The sequence below is a fragment of the Colius striatus genome, chromosome 1 (genome assembly GCF_028858725.1).
Source record: "Colius striatus isolate bColStr4 chromosome 1, bColStr4.1.hap1, whole genome shotgun sequence".
NCBI lineage: Eukaryota > Metazoa > Chordata > Aves > Coliiformes > Coliidae > Colius > Colius striatus.
In genome coordinates, this window is record NC_084759.1 from 16527561 (window position 1) to 16543657 (window position 16097).

The window sequence follows — 16097 nt, forward strand, 5'->3', positions numbered from 1 at the left end:
TGACTGCAGCAGCAAATCCAGCCACTTACAAACAGTTGATCAGTGTAAGCCTGTAAGGGAGAACTGTGCTCTGCAGAGCTCTTTCATGGACAGTACTGAAAATAGTAGTATGTAATGTTTGTAGAGTAACTTAGCACCTTTGGTGCTTTCCTCCCGGGTAAGTCTGTGCTTGAATTGTACTAATTGTGTCAACCTGTATTTAAGAAAATTTAGTGCAGACTAACTGAAACTCTCGGTCCTGAAGGGATGCAGAATGAAGAAGCCTTTCCTGTTCCAATTGAATTAACTATATTAGTAGTTTTCCTGCAAATCATCACTTTGTTAATTAACCTTGCAGATTTTATATTTCATACTGAAACAGAAAGTTTGTGTGCATTGTGTGACAATGACATGTAATATATTAGTTGATTGTTTTTCTTTTTAATGAGGAATAATAAAAAACCAAAGAAACTCTATCAATAAGCCAAAGGGAAGGTGTAAGTCTGCATATATATAGACAGATATAACTGTAGCATTTCTGATAACTTTTGGTGTGGAAATGACCTGAAGAATTTCTATATGATCTCATTTTCCTGTAGTGGCATCCATAAATTTTGTCTTACACAGGTCTGTTTCATCAGATGAAAGAATTACACACAGGTTTTATGATGCTATAAAGATAGGATGTGTTTCACTTTCTTAATTATTAGCACAAAAATCCCAGTAAAAGCATTTTGATGGCACAAGAGCTGTCAAAATAACTTAGTTTTAGCTTCTTCTTTTATTTACCAGCTCACATGAACTATATAAAAGCCTCATTCTTGAGCAAATGAAAAGTACAGAACTAAGATGGCAAAGACCTAGTAGTGGCTGGAATTTATCTGAGATTTGTATATTCACTAAACAACCATGTTCATCTACTCTTGCCGGATTTGATAGTGGAAATGTTGCCACATGATCAGTGTGGAAATAGTCATTACCAAATTAGTAAAATTGCACAACAACAATTTTGTGCCACATGTAGCATGGATACTGTAGTATCACAGGCTGATTTGCAAGGACTTGCCTGTCCTGCAGTCCTTTGGTACCAGTTCTATTGCAGTACAGGGATCCTTACATGGTGGTACTGGTATACCTGGCAGCCTGTTTGGAGAGCGGTTGTCGCCTCAGGAAATAGAAAATGGCACTGGTAGGACTGACTGCTTTCATCTGGCAGGATTGCCTACCTAAGCATCTTAGCACATTGAAAAGCAACATGTTGCATCACTTGAGTGACACACTATTACTCAGCTACAGCAGTAGCTACCATCAGCTGAGGAAGTAGTAGCACTGCTGACAGCTAGACAAATAATTAATCTGGAGGGAGTGAGGAACTCCTTATCACCCTTAACTTCTCTTCCCTATGTGAGTAGCCTCTGTTAATGGTAGTTACTTTTGGTACGATCTTAAAAATCGTGATGTTAGCAGCTGGACATGCTGTCCTAGGGATGTGGATGGGAAGAATAGTAATGAAAAACCAGTCTGTTTCTAAGGAGAAGCTACCCAGAACAGTAACATTTTTCCTCTCTCCTTAGTTTCCTTGGTACTGTGATGCTCAGCAGAAGATGCTCTAAAAGGAGGCAGAAATGCCTTTGGAATTAACCCTTGTCATGGATAATTAGGTCAGAGCATCAAAAATACTTTTTCATTCAAATATCTCCTCATTCAAGATGAGGAGTGCATCCACTGCTTCCTCCATGCCTGATGATGGCACTTGTACTGTTTTCCACCAACACTGGTAACAAAGATCAGATCTTTATTAATTAAGGACAACAGAAAGACTTTGTCAGCTGAGGCCAAGGTAGTTTGAGTGCTGTAGTGGTCTGACCCTGGCCAGCAGCTGAGCCCCCATCCAGTCTCCTGCTCACTCACTGCGAGGGGGATGTGGAAGAGACTTGGCATAGCAAAAGCTGAAAACTCATAGGTCAAGATAAAAGCAGTTTAATAGGTGAAGAAAAGCTGCCTGTGCAAGCAAATCAAAATAAGGAATTAAATCACTTCTTCCCATCAGTAGGGAGATGTCCAGCCACTTCCTGGGAAGCAGCACCTCAACATGAATCAGGGTTATTAGGGAAGACAAATTCTTTAACCACAAACATTTTCTTTTCCTCCTCCTTTCCCCAAGATATTATTGCTGAGCACAATGTCGTATGGCATGGAATACCCCTTTCAGTCTGGCTTGGCTGTCCCCAGCCTGCTTACTGGTGGGGCAGAGTGGAGAAAAGAAAACAGTGACCCACCTGGATGCTGTGTAAGCACAGCTGAGCAACATCCAAACCACTAGTGTGTTATCAAATGCAAAACACTGCAGGCTGTGGCCTGCTATGAAGAAAGTTAACTCTATCCCAGCCAGACCCAGTACAAGTGCTGATCATGTTCTACTGCTGCTTCAGCAAAAGTCATCATGAGAGAACAGGAACACCTGTGCTGGAAGACATAGCTATAGAGGAGCCCGATGTGCCTGGGCATGATATATCACTGTGTCAATCTACAAATCAATTAGAAGTCCAAAGCATGTTAGACTCATGCTTATCTGGGAGAGCAGCGTACTGTTACAGCCCGTATTCTTTCCTTTTTCTCAATCAGAACAAATTGTAATTGTACTTATGTACATGTTTTGTTTGCATTCAAAATTCAACCCATCAAGACCTGCAGCTTGGGTGCAGCTTGGGTTCCACTGCTGGGTGAGCGTGTGGCGGAAGCACAAGGCCAAGAGTGTGGGGAGCGGCCCAGCCTAGGGCACAGCTTCACAGGTGGGGCTGATGCTGAGGAGTTCGGGCCAGGGCCGGGAATGGCCCCACTTCAAGGGTGTAGCGAGGGGTGCAGCCCCAGGCATAGCTCCAGAGGTGAGGTAGACACGAAGACATGATGTCCAGGGTGGGGTGGGAGAGCAGCACGTGTGCTGGCAAAATTCCCAGATCCTGGCTCTGTGCCCAGAAAATGACAAAAGAGTAAACTGAGAAAGGCCATACCGGATGACCTTCTTACCTGGGAAACCCAGTTGTGACTCCAGCGTGGGCTGCGCTGATATCTTGCTGGTTCACAAGATTATGGAAGCAACAGCAAGGGCCAAGGGCAGAACAAAACAGGCTCTAAGGAAGGCAACTGTGCAGAGGTATTGAGCTAAAGATTAGGAAAACTCCAACTGAGATTAGAGTCTGAGGATAAAGCAAAATGTTAAATCACAGCCTGTAGCATCCAGATATAAACATGACCAGCATTGGTGCCAGGAAGGACAGTGGGAGGAACTGGTAAAAAGGATGGTGAGATAGCTGTAGAGTCTCACAGACCACTTTCACAGTCTGACAAAGCCTACTAAATGCAGAGTTGACCTAGCAACATTTTTGAAATAACTTTCAACTGGGAGAATGCTTTTGATTAGGCCATTGATTTGTATCATGAAGGTAAAGTATTATTGACCTAGTTGCAGGAGACGTCAGTCCCACTCCAGTGGATGATCAAACCAGAGTGACTCCTAGAATGGGGAGCAGAAGGATGTTGGTTTGGTTGCACGAGAATTATACTGTGTGAGTGTATGAAAGTGACCAGAAGGTTAGAGCATTGGAGAACACTAGAACTGTGGCCTGAAAAGGAACCCAAAAGAAAGTCTTAATCATTGGCTTACAGCCTTATTCAAATCCTCTATTGGATTTTAATTCATGTTACTTAATGACATATAATTCCCTAGTATCATGGTCATAGAATTATATAATTCTCATTTAACAGAAAATAATAAACATGACATTTGTGTGCAGGCCTTTATCCCACTACAGGAATAAAACAAATAGTAAAATCCAATACTTGTAACTCTACGTGGATCAGCAATTCTGAACTCAGACTTGTCTGAAAATAGAGCTAGGCTTCTGAATTTGGGAATTACCTTCCTGCTGTTGTATGTTGTTGCTTTAGTTAGGAAGCAGGACTTTGGATAGATTATTTACACAACCAGGATATGCAGAGGGACAGTGGAAACAGTGAAAACAATCCAACAAAGTAGTCATGAATACTGTCTAGCTGCTTGGGTTAAGGGCAAATGTAGTTTATATATACTGAGGTATTTACAAACTGGCTGAGTAACTTTGTTAAATAGGGATCCACTTAACAGTACAAGTAATATCAATAATTTGTTAGTAACTTCATGAAATAAGATCTTGCTCTGACTATAAATTGGAGACATTGTTAATAACAATACTAATGTAATATAATATGTTAATGTGGTAAATATGTAAACTATTGTTCAAAGCACAGGAGCTATTAAGGTTTTTATCTTCTTTCTATTCTTCAGTCTCCTGAATATTACTGTTATTTTCCACCCACTCCTCCTAAGTTCTCTTCTTGATAAAAAGATAACCCCCAAATTTCCAGAGTAACTGTATATGATTTTACTATAATGCTGGATTTTGAGATGATTTGAATCTCTTTATTTGTTATTCGAGTCAAATTGCTGTTGATTTTATTGTGTACTGTTTGTGAGTATCTATGGGAAGAGTTTGTTTCTCTGTCACCATTACATATAGAAGCTTTTGCAGCTGATTACATTAATTCATGTCCCTAAATGTCATATCAATGCAGGTATCCATTTAAAAAATTGTGAATGATGTCACTTCAGAAGATGCAGAGCTTCTATGTAACAAGTTACATATACTAGTATGTAGCTATGTATGGATATTATGAGGCAAAAAAACTACAGTGATATCTTAGAATTACAGTGCAACTTAATTACTCTAACTGGAAGTTCTTGGAAGACCAAAAGACAAATTACTGAATAAGTGCATAATTCTGAAAAAATATTTAAAACCAAACCAGAATATGCCACTGGTTTTAAAGGATCCATTTTCTAAGGCAGCAAGAGTTGATTTTACACTCTGGAGAAGAGGGTAACTCGAATGTTTCATCTCCTTGTATGTCCCATAATCAGATCTTGAGTCAGAAAAATGTTCTCTAGAGCCACGCAGGTATATTTGATATAAACAAACACAGTTTCTATGTCTGTATTCTGCACTGAAAGACTGTTAATGTTGAATTCTATGTAAGAAGCTACATTAATATTGACATCTTGGTAACTGCTGATAAGAGCTTTCTGTCTTTTGGAGACTACCAACCTGTAAAGTACTTTCCCAACTTACTTTTAAAGCCTGCATTATGGCAGGAAAATTAAAGTCTCAAATGCTTCTGGATTTTGTTCCTCTCTTGTAATAATCTGTTCTTCCTCCTTTTAAAAACACTGTTTCTGTATTTACATGCTGCAGAGGCAAAACGATGTGGTTAAGTGGTCAGGATAATAAACTGTGAGCTTACGTTCAGATAATAGTCTCCTACTGCTGAAGAAAATCATGAAGTAAAGCCATGACATTTATTTTCAAGTAACTTTAAACCATTATTTAAGCAAAATTTACACCCTGTTGATGTGGATTCTAGACTAAAACATGTATAAGAAAATCAAGGTTTCTCGGGCAGCTTCTCTCTTTTTAATGGTAAAAAGTTAATCCAGCACAGAAATGTCAACTGAGATCATTGAGATACTTCTAAAGTAATACACTGTGAACGCTACCTGCACATTTAAGTTTCTAAAGACAGTAGAAATGGTCATCAATTTACAGTGGAGACCCTTAAAATTCTGCATCTCGTAGTAAAATTACCTGTGGACAGCTGTAAGAACTGCAGAATTGTCACTGAGTCTCTGCTCCTCCATGCTCCCCTGCAGGGAGTCAGGGAAATGCACTCCATTCAAGCATACCATCACTATGCTGGCAACCAGGGTTTGAGGCCAGATACCAAAGGAACTATTTGCCTGAAGTCTTTAGATAAATGCTTTGCACTGTAGAGATTTGATTTGATAGTTCACAAAATGGTTAGCCTGAAATTCCTTTCAAAGATACAGTTAATGATGTCTGTTACAGAATTTACAAAGGCTTTTCTGTTTTTCCAGGAAGAGCATATTTTTCAACAGCTTATTTTTCACTATATTTTTTGAAATTCAAATTGATGTTCATGTCCTTCATGAATTACAATGTATCTCCAAGGTCTTTACTTGGCAAAGCACATTTTTCAAGTCCATATTGGCCAAGAACTAACACAGATTCTATTCATGCTATTCAAGGATTTTTGGGATGCCTAAGAAAATGCAGTTACCTATCCTGACCTGTAGCAATTGCCTTGCCTATCTCACAGTCTCAAGGACTTAACAGCTTTAAAAAATTATTTGTCTTTCCTCTTGCATTTGTTGCCCATTAAACCCTTCCCCAGAGCCACAGTAATTGGATTGACTGCAGAAAGGCATTCACGGACAGGAAGTTTCTCCTTAATGTAACTGCAAGGAATGGGGTGGAGTGATTTGAACAAAGGTGCAAAACAGCTGCTATCAAGAGCAAGGATCAAAGAGAAGGTGATGAATGGGTGGTTTTGGTTGTTATTGCTTTTGAAAGGTGACTGAAGGGAAAACAAAGCCAAAGCACACAGAGAAATTGATAGTAAATTAAAGCTATTGGTCCAGATTCTCAGTCCACCAAGCTCACTCTTGCTGCAGTGTTTAAAAAGAATCCATTTTATGGAAAATGAATCTTTTTATTATCTTCTGTGAGGACATAAATAGTAATTCAAATACCTCTTAATTTCTCCTAAATTTAAACAGAAATTTCTCACTGTCTACCCTGAATTTTCTCCTCTGTTCTTTAGTTTCTTTTCAAGCATTTGTTTTCTAAGCAAGACTAGTCTTTTTTGTTATCTCTGCATCTCATTAAATACCATAATATGCCATATAATGCCACTGTGTATTATGTCAGTTTTATGGCACACAAATATTAAGCACAGATTTCATTGAAATACTGTAACAATAATAAATGGTAGGAGGAACAGAAGCTTTTTGTCAATCCAAATTTTAATTACTATTTGTTTTTCTATGAACTCTTCCATACTATATTGAGCAAAGAGGAAATGCCAGCTGAAAGGACACATTCTTGCCATGGTGTGCTTCTGTGAACATTAAGTGTGATTAGATGTGCTTCTTACAGTATTATTTACTCCTAAAATGAGTTATATTCTTTCCACATTTGAAGTATTGCAATCAAAGTGAAACCTAAGCCTTGTGGATATGTACAACAAAACTCCAGCAAGGACTTGATTTCAAGTATTAGCAATATTTGAGTTGCTGTGTTCAAGGGGACACAAGTGTTCTGGCTCATCTTTCTAAGAGAAGCTAAGCTACTCAGATGTTCTCTGATTTATTTACCCTTTCTGTGCAGTGAAGGTGTTACTGTTTTCCTCGGATCACAAGTGACCAGATGGTATGGAAAACCCAAACTGACTGATACAGATTAATGGGAATGAATGAATGAATAAATGCAGTTTTCTTCTGTGATAGATGGGGAAAGCCAGATAATAGCATATTCTCTTTGGACTTTACTGAATGACACAGCAATATAAATTCTTTACAGTATTTACATTTACAGTCTGGGGGTAGAAAGCACCATTACTGTAAAGCTCCACATGTGGCCATCCAGCTGGACAACATACATATATCCAACATAATGGTATACAGCAATAGCACTGGGGCTTTTGTTGCTTTCACTTTCAGTTGCTCTTGTTTGTACTTCACAGGATAATTTCTAGCTGCATAGACAGTGAATGCTAAAATAAGACTCTTACAATAGAAACTATTTCTTTGTAACACCCATATTTTATGGATTGTAAAAATAAATTCTAAGCCCATCATTGGCACATATAAAGTTGGGGCAATTTTTCTCATGTACATAATTTCACTTTTATTTACATTAGATTTTAATTGTTGTTTTATTACCTAGCCAGTTATTCTACAGTCTTCCCAGGAAATCCTTTGTCACACCAGATAACATCCTGTTGGGAGCAGCAAGGCTGCTCTACAAGGACAGGTGAGCCAGGAGAGCAGCGACAGTGAGGTAGGTGGAGACAGTGTCCTTGCTGACAAAGCTCAGTCCCATAGTGCAGGAAAAGAAGGGCAGGTCCCATGGTGGTCACCTAGCTCAGCCACACGCTAGGAGTTGCCAGACACACAAGTCTGTGGTTTTCCAAGGTCAAAAAGCCACAGAGTCAACTCAGTGCATCAGTATCTGTGTTGGCATCAGTGAGGTTCATATCCAGCCACAGGCATACTTGCAACATAGATCAGAAAAAGACTAGTATCAAAGCTTTGCCTCTTCACTCCTAACTCTATTTACAGGTCACTTCTGTATATGTGGAAAATCATGGTCCAGAAGGGACCTTACAGATTACCAGTGGTGCTTTCTCATTATTCTTCCAAATAGTGATTTATGCAAGAGGCAATTCTAAATATAGCTTAAATATTGTTCCAGCATATTTGATTTGTACCTTTGTAAATAAAATTGGAGACTGCTAAGAAACACCTACATAGCTGAGTGCCAACAGTTGCTTGATTATCTGTGTTCTCCCTGGAAGCCATGAAGCTGAGCTCTGTGGTGGGAAGTTTATGCTGCCAAACTACTGAGTGTCAGAGCCTATTAGCTTAGACTGAGAGGCTGTGGCTGTCAAGCTCCTGAATTTGGTAGGAAACAGTCATCTGTAGATCTGTGTACAGCTCTTATGGGTTTGTTTATTTGTTTTTATGAGTTGTTTAACCTATACTATTTAAATCCGAATTAGAAAGGCTAATTTCATTAAAGAATACTGAACACTCTGTGAACCAGGTCCAAAAAAATAGCACTGAAAGATCTGTTTAGGCTTTAACTTTGCTCATGAATCAACCAAATCTGCTAAAACAACCTGTTTCCTGAATGTTATTGTTGATGCTAAAATAATTTAAAGGATTGGTAAATGAAGTGAAACTGGAACACTAATCTGCTGAGGGGTTCAGTGAAGCTTTTTAGGTTCATGTTTTCACATGCCTCTTATTGAGTCTTTACATTTGGAGAACATTAAGCTCTTTGGGGAGGTATGTGGGACAGTCAGTTCCAGCTTGTAGGCACTTAAATGTCATGTCAACAAGTCATGCTTCCATTAGAGTGGAGATCTAGTCAATACAGCTAATGGACTCTAGAGAGGGATTCAGATGACTAAATGAGATGTCTCTTTTAAAATGAGACAAATAGCTCTACAGTTTCCACTGGAATGAAACATAAGCATCTAGTGCCCTAGGGTATAGAAGCATCTGCACCAGGCTGGCAGATATGACATGGGGCATGTATGCCCTTCTGGAGAAGCAGCTGCAGCTCCAGCAGGATGCCTTTACAGCATCTCAGATGGCAACAGAACAACTGAACCAAGCCCCTCCATTTAGATGCCCATATATAAATACCTACAATCTGGAGCTGAATCACACCCCTGATCATTAAGAAATGTTAAATCGTTATGTTGGTTTGATCTAAGAAAAGAGTTCAGAATCTCCCACAAAAAATGTATTGTTTTTCTTAGCAGTGTTTCTGGTTTTGCTTTTTGCTGTGTTCTTACAACCAGCAATAGTAAAGGAACATTACTATTAGATTCAGAAATCCAATATTCAGGCACATGGCTGTATTCCATTTCTTGTGAACTAATCTTCATCTGCTCAGCTTCATCACCATACTGCTCCCTTGACAGAAATCTTGTACCTTTCATATGCATTAACAAGTGTGTAGATGAGAGGATTTAGTGCAGCAGCTTTTCTGTCCCAGTTTTTAAGAATGCTGCAATTGCTCTGGTTATTGGTCGTTGCATGTGGCTACTCCTGCTATAGTGACAGTATCATTTTCACCTGAGTCTCGACAACCCCTTCTACTTGAGAAATCTAGTATAACTGAATAAAACATAACATTTTTTTAAAGGTGACTTTGCAGTTACATAGAGGATGGATTTGGTTTGCAACTTCACAGTTCATGCAGCTATTATTCATATGGGCCCAGACTAGATTTCTTCCAGAGCACAAGTATAGCATTTGTCAGTAGAAATGGTTAGGCGGTATAAACATGGGCATGGGTCCCGCCTCATGCTGTCAGCATAAAGAAGAACTTCCAAGCTAGTTTATCTTTGTCTTTCTTTTGCCTTCCCACATTGCCTTCCTGTGACTAATCCCAGCCCATTTCTCTTCTCCAAAACTGGTCTCATGACCCATAACTATCAAATAAGGTTTATACTCTAATGAGTATAAACATTAAAACCAAGTTTAATTTCTACAGCCAGAAATATGCAGATAGATAGGGTAGACTGGGTGGATTACACTTCAGAGCCACACAGAGGTGTTATTAAGTTATTATAAATAGGAGAGAAATGCACACCTCAGAGTTGAGCAATACACCTAGTGAATAAACTACAGAATCAAAATAATAAACTATGACTCTCCAAATGCAAGAATCATCAAGCATATAAAAACAACAATAATCAGGCATAAGTGCCTGCTGCATAAACGTGCAGTGATGTTTTTTACATATCTGACTAAACATATTGCAATATGCTAATGGCCTGGGAAAAACAATACATTAACTGTCTCCTGAAATGACTCTGAAATACAAGGAACCCGAGAAATGTGCTGAGTGCAAGTCCTTTTTTTCATAAGGTTATTTTATAATTAAAGGATGGCATTTAAGTGTGGCATTTTTATATTAAGCCTCAAGTAGCACCATGGTGTATACCATTCTATTTTGGAAATGGCATTCTTCCAAAATGTGTGATCATCTGAAACGTTAAGTAAATCTTTCATAATTTGATTTGTCAACTCTACCTGAGTCAGGAAATCAGCTCAGTTTGCAAAAGAGCTGTCAAATGTCTTCAAAATCATATTTATGGAGTTCTCTGAGTTGGAATAACAGCCATCCAGCCACAGCAAAAAGGCAGACTTGGTTACTTAATGTCTCTTTTTAGTGTGTATCTATTATGATCGAGGTTATTTACTCATTTTTATTTCTACAGATCTGTTACGGCCCCTAGTGGCATGGATACACCTAAACATCGTCGTGATCTATGCGCCAAAAACTTGAGATGTGCAAAATGCTACAGGGCAAACTGTAGGAAGCAGTGAAGTGACAGGGCCTGCAGAGCCTGGGTGTGTTTGACAGTTCTGTGAGGGAAAACAAGTTTCAGCAAACCTCATAATATATTTTTTGCAAGATTTGTCTTGTTTATAATTTTTAATAAAACCACTTTAATTGTCTTAAAGGAAAAATGGTTCGATTTTGTATTTGTTTTAACTTCTATCCTGTGTCTTTAATTAAAAAAATCTACATATTGTAACATTTAAAGAGATTGAAAGTATGACACAGTAAGTCATTAGTTTTTGAAATTACTTTCCATTTTACTGGTAATCATCTTGTCTGACAAGCTGCACTTTCATTAGCAAAAAAACTTCAGTTTGAGGGCCCTGCAGACTAAATCATTAATATTAGAATCAACAGCAGTCCCGTAGAACACAAAAAGTCCTCTGTCATTTCAGAAGAAATGTGTTGGTGCCATCTTTTTAAAGAGCTCTTTAGTTTTTTTCCTAAAGCATTCTGCTGTATCATCCAACACCATCCAATGCTTCCTGACTAACTGTATCAATATTCTTTGGCTTTTCTTGAGCCTAAGTCTAGTGACTTGTCAAGCTGGTTTTGCTTCTGAAGTAACTTGGTTGATTTTTTCCCCATAGCTGTTTTTCACAGATATCAAATGTTTTTGAAGCATCATGGCACAAAGTTTAATTTTTTGGAGTAAACTTAAATCTGTCCTTTGCAGGTTGGTTTTCATTTAAACATTTAGTAAGTTGGTTGTTGTCATTCTGATCAATATAACTGGCATTTAGTCAAAATCCTGGTAATCAAGAGAACAGCAAAGCGTAAGTCCTGTCTTTTCCCCTACTTTTCCCAGTCTGTTTCACCCCAGATTTTAAGAGGATGATAGGCTTATAACCCATGTCTCCTAAAAAAATCTCATTTGGCAACTTTTTGAGGGACAGTTTAAAGAACTGAGGGCTGTTTCCATAGTAGTAGCTACTAAGTTGGTCAAGAAGTGAAGGACTGGATTGAAAAAGGATGTCTCTCAGCCAGAAGACATTGTTTGACCTCTGGCTTCATAAAGAAGCTGCTACTTTCTACTATTATTTTACATGTGATCGTTGGCTGTTTCAAAATAACTATTTACCAATGTAGAAAGAAAAGACTTAAGTCTAAAATTTTATGTTGTAGGAACATTTGAATCCATTTGAATACCTGTAAGAAAACTGTCAGAATTATCTCCATGATGCCTAAGTATGTCTGTATTGCCAAAGTTGCAACCAGTGGTTTGTTCAAAGAGTTTTTAAGCTGGACCATTCATGTTTAGCATAACTGTGTATTATTTTTCCAGAGCAGACTACATTAAAATTAAAATATCAACCCCTAGTTATATTAAGTTCCTGTAGAGATTAGCAAAATAAAGGTTTAACTGGGGTACATGGCATTTGAATGAGTCTATGCTGCAGTGTGAGGTACCGGAAGCAATAGCACAGCAGGAGTGCAGGGAGTGATGCAAGTGCAATAAATCAAGACATTAATACCACCCATGAAAGGCAAGAAAGAATAGTGGTAGGAATGGGCAATTTGGGTATAAGACCAGCTGTACTAAGTCCATGCTGTGAAGAAAGATCCATAACACAGATACAGAGCAACAGCAATATAATACGACTCAACTTAGCCTTGAGGTTTTGTCAAAAGAGAATATAAAAGATACCAAAGATTGTGCATCATTGCTAGCATTCAGGATGAACTCAAGAAAAGTGATGAGGGCTTGATTGTCAGTGCACAGCGAGGGCTGACAGCTCCCTAAGAGCCAGGAGCTAAGTCTGATAACATAGCCCCTGAGCGAGGGAGCAGGGCCTGCTCATGGGTGGCAGCTGGGGTCAACCAAGAGTTGAGCTCATCAGACAAGTCTGTGGTGATGGGGCAGGTTCAAGGTCAATCTGAGAAATGTATTTCCTTGTCAGGGTCAGGATGAGGACTAGGATCAGATCTGGAGGCCATATTCATGGTCAGACAGAGCTGTTGATGAGGACAGAGCATATCCTCAGTGACAAAGCAGGTCCTGGGTCAGACCAGGAAGCCAGGCTACGAGTCCGAACCGCTGCAGTCTGTGGCCAAGGACAAGCATGGCTGTGGCTGAGCTGGGGTCAACATGACGTATGACATAACTCAGGCAGTGCCTGAAGCCGCAGGGTGAAGCTGGGCTGGAGTGTGGGCCATTAAAGTCTAAAAGTGCCCTCAGGGCACTGACCTTGATACTTGGTGCCCCTTGTCCTCTTTGTCACGGTAAATAACCTTGGCCAGATACATACATGTTTGTGCCTATGAGTAGGTGTGCTGAAGTATGCAAGAGAGTGAAGTCTATGGAGAACAGATGCTACTAAAATAGGTCTATTTTAAAATTTAAAAAATTACTTATTTTCTGTGGTCTTGTATAGAGCCTTGTTATATTTATTGTCACAGCCATACTCCCTCTCCCTTCTTTAATTTTTCCAAATTGCAAGTAAACAATCATGCTTGAATCATTTATTTGTCAGCTTGAAAAAAAACCCCTTTCCCCTCTTTTTTACTCTTTATTACTTGTGAGGATCTCTGGTTTTCCCATAGTTTCAGGGATAGTACTATTACAAGACAAGCAAAGTAGTCTTGCACGTCATAAATAAATGAAATGTAACATGGTAGAATTTGTTCCTGTATAATAAAAGGGAAACTTACACAAACTATTAGCTGTTTCTCAGGCAAGTCCCTCTGGGTGTGAGGGCTGTAGAGAAAATAAAAAGGTGGCTCCTAAGCCTTTGTGGGCTTCATCATGGGGCTGAGATGCTTTCCAGCATTTTACCTGGGTAAAGGGCAGGCTGCTTTGACTTTCTGATTTTCCTTTCCTTCTATATGGACCCTTTGACTAACGAGCAAACAAATTACTAAAAAGCATTGGAAACATATATGCATAATTAACAGTGTTTGTCATGACAGAAGTATGAAAACTTGTTTTAGATATAGGACAGCAAGGTATTACTTTCCATTTAACTTTTTTGCGTTGAGGGTTTGCATCTGTAGTAATCCACAGCTCCTTGCTGCTCTTCTGCTATGAGAAAGATGGACCTATATGCAAACATAGACCAGGTAAATCAAGAAAGCATATTGAAACACAACAGTTTTACCTGTACTTTTACTTATGAAAAGGTTAAACTTACTTCAGTGCTGCAACAGCAGGAATTCTACACAGGAGGGGTTGTGTTTTGCTGTTATAGACAGGCAGATGTAAATGCTTAGTGACAGCTGAGCCCTGCAACAATTTGACGGTGTTAGACTGGGACCTTGTTCTGGGTGCCAAGTTAGTGTGCTGTAATCATGGGAAAGGTGTGCTACTCCCCAGAAGCATATCCTTTGAGGTAGAACAGCACCTCTGGCAAACAGTCCTTCTGGGAAAAAATGTCTCTCAAGAATAAAACCTCCTGTATCCCTATTCATCTTAACAGCAAAAAAATCCCAAATCAAACCAAAACAGAAAACCTGGAGAAAGCCATTGCATTCAAAACTGTATCTGGGAGGAGAGATCCTATTGGGTAATATTTAATGGAGATTTTTCCATCCCTTCCTGAAATTAGGAACTCAATGTATTTTAAAGGGAAAACAAACATTTCTATGATCACAGGTTTCCTGGATCTCAGAGAGGAGGGAGAACATCTTCAGTGATACACTCAACACAGGTATAGCAGAAATGGAGTCAATTAAGAGACACTCCCATTTCCCTCAGTTTTCTGGAATTCCAAACTCTCATCAGAGACACTAATTATTTTGGGAGTCTTTCACTGTTCCTCTCATCAACGTGTTTACTTCCTTCTTATGACATCGCATGAATAGGTTTGTAATTTTCTTTCCCTGATGTGACACAGTAACTCTGCAGCCTGTTTTTAATTGTGTGCTGATGAAGAGCTAAAACTGACTCAGCAAACTGTTTCCGACTGTGGAACAACTGCAAAGCAACGCAGACCTTCCCCATAGGGAGCGGTTAAGAATTGGTGTACATAAAGATAGCGTAATATAAATTAGCAGGTTGATTACATCTAGTCGCTTTGAGAGATACGTGTGTCATACAGAGATCACTCTTGTATTACCCAGTGTAAAACAACTCTGCATGTTTGTAGTTTTCCTCATGGTATTCTGCCAGCTCTTTGCATAGTTCAAGCCTCTGTGCCAAGGCCATCACGAGTGACTATTATTATGTTATGAAGGGTCAAAACACATGCCAAATGGAGTTTGAATGCAGCATCTTAACCACAAAGCCCACCATAAGCCTTTCCCTTGCTCTTTGATTTTTCCAAACTTATGGTGTTTTCCTCGTAATGAATTAGCAAATATCACACTAACAGAGTTAGCACTGAACTCTCCCTCACTGCTCCAACACTGCACTTTAGAGGACACAATTTATGACAGTACCAAGCACATACTCCTTTACATATATTTTTTCCCGTTTAAAAATCTCTATCACAGAGCACATTTTGCATGCTGCGTCAGGAGCTCATTTTTTGGGTTATATTACATGAAGTGTGATTTTTCTCCAAATCCTTGCAACCTCATAATCTCCCCAAAAGCTGGAGAAGGCCCAGGGAGCCTCCCCGCGCGCCTAGCAGCCCAGCCCAGCCCAGCCCAGCCCAGCCCAGCCCAGCCCAGCCCAGCCGAGCCGAGCCGAGCCGAGCCGAGCCGAGCCGAGCCCGTCCCGTCCCACCCCTGGCGGCGCGTCGGCCTGACGCGCTCCGGCTGCGCCCGGCCCCGCCCCCGCCGGCAGTGTGCGTCCCATGCGGGCCGGCGGCGACAGCATGGGTCGTGCCGGCAGCGATGGCGGCGGCGGGCCAGCGGCCATGGATCCGGTGCGCAGCTTTGAGCGCTGGAAGAAGAAATACACCCGGCGGACGACGAGGCTGCGGCAGCAGCGCAAGGAGAGGAAGCGGCCCGAGTGGCAGGTGGAGCGAGAGGGCATCAGCCGCCTGGTGCAGCGCTATTCGGAGGTACGGCACGGGGTGCCGGTGGGTCGGGCCGGGGACCGAGGGGCTTTGCGGGGCGAGGACGGGAGGCACCCGGCGGATGGGCATGGCGGGCCACCAGGCTCCGAAAAGAGGCTCCTTTCCTCATGTAGTGTGTGCT

The 16097-nt window shown here is 40.3% G+C and overlaps 1 protein-coding gene across 1 annotated transcript in view; it reads left to right on the forward strand.

Moving 5' to 3' along the window:
• Positions 1–15763: 15763 nt before the first annotated feature.
• The window catches only part of DDX10 (DEAD-box helicase 10), a 172810-nt gene continuing 172476 nt past the window's right edge, over positions 15764–16097 (forward strand). The window contains exon 1 of the mRNA XM_062020406.1: positions 15764–15961. Within this exon, the coding sequence (XP_061876390.1) occupies positions 15773–15961 (189 nt within the window). The 5' untranslated portion in view covers positions 15764–15772. The remainder of the gene's footprint in view (positions 15962–16097) is intronic.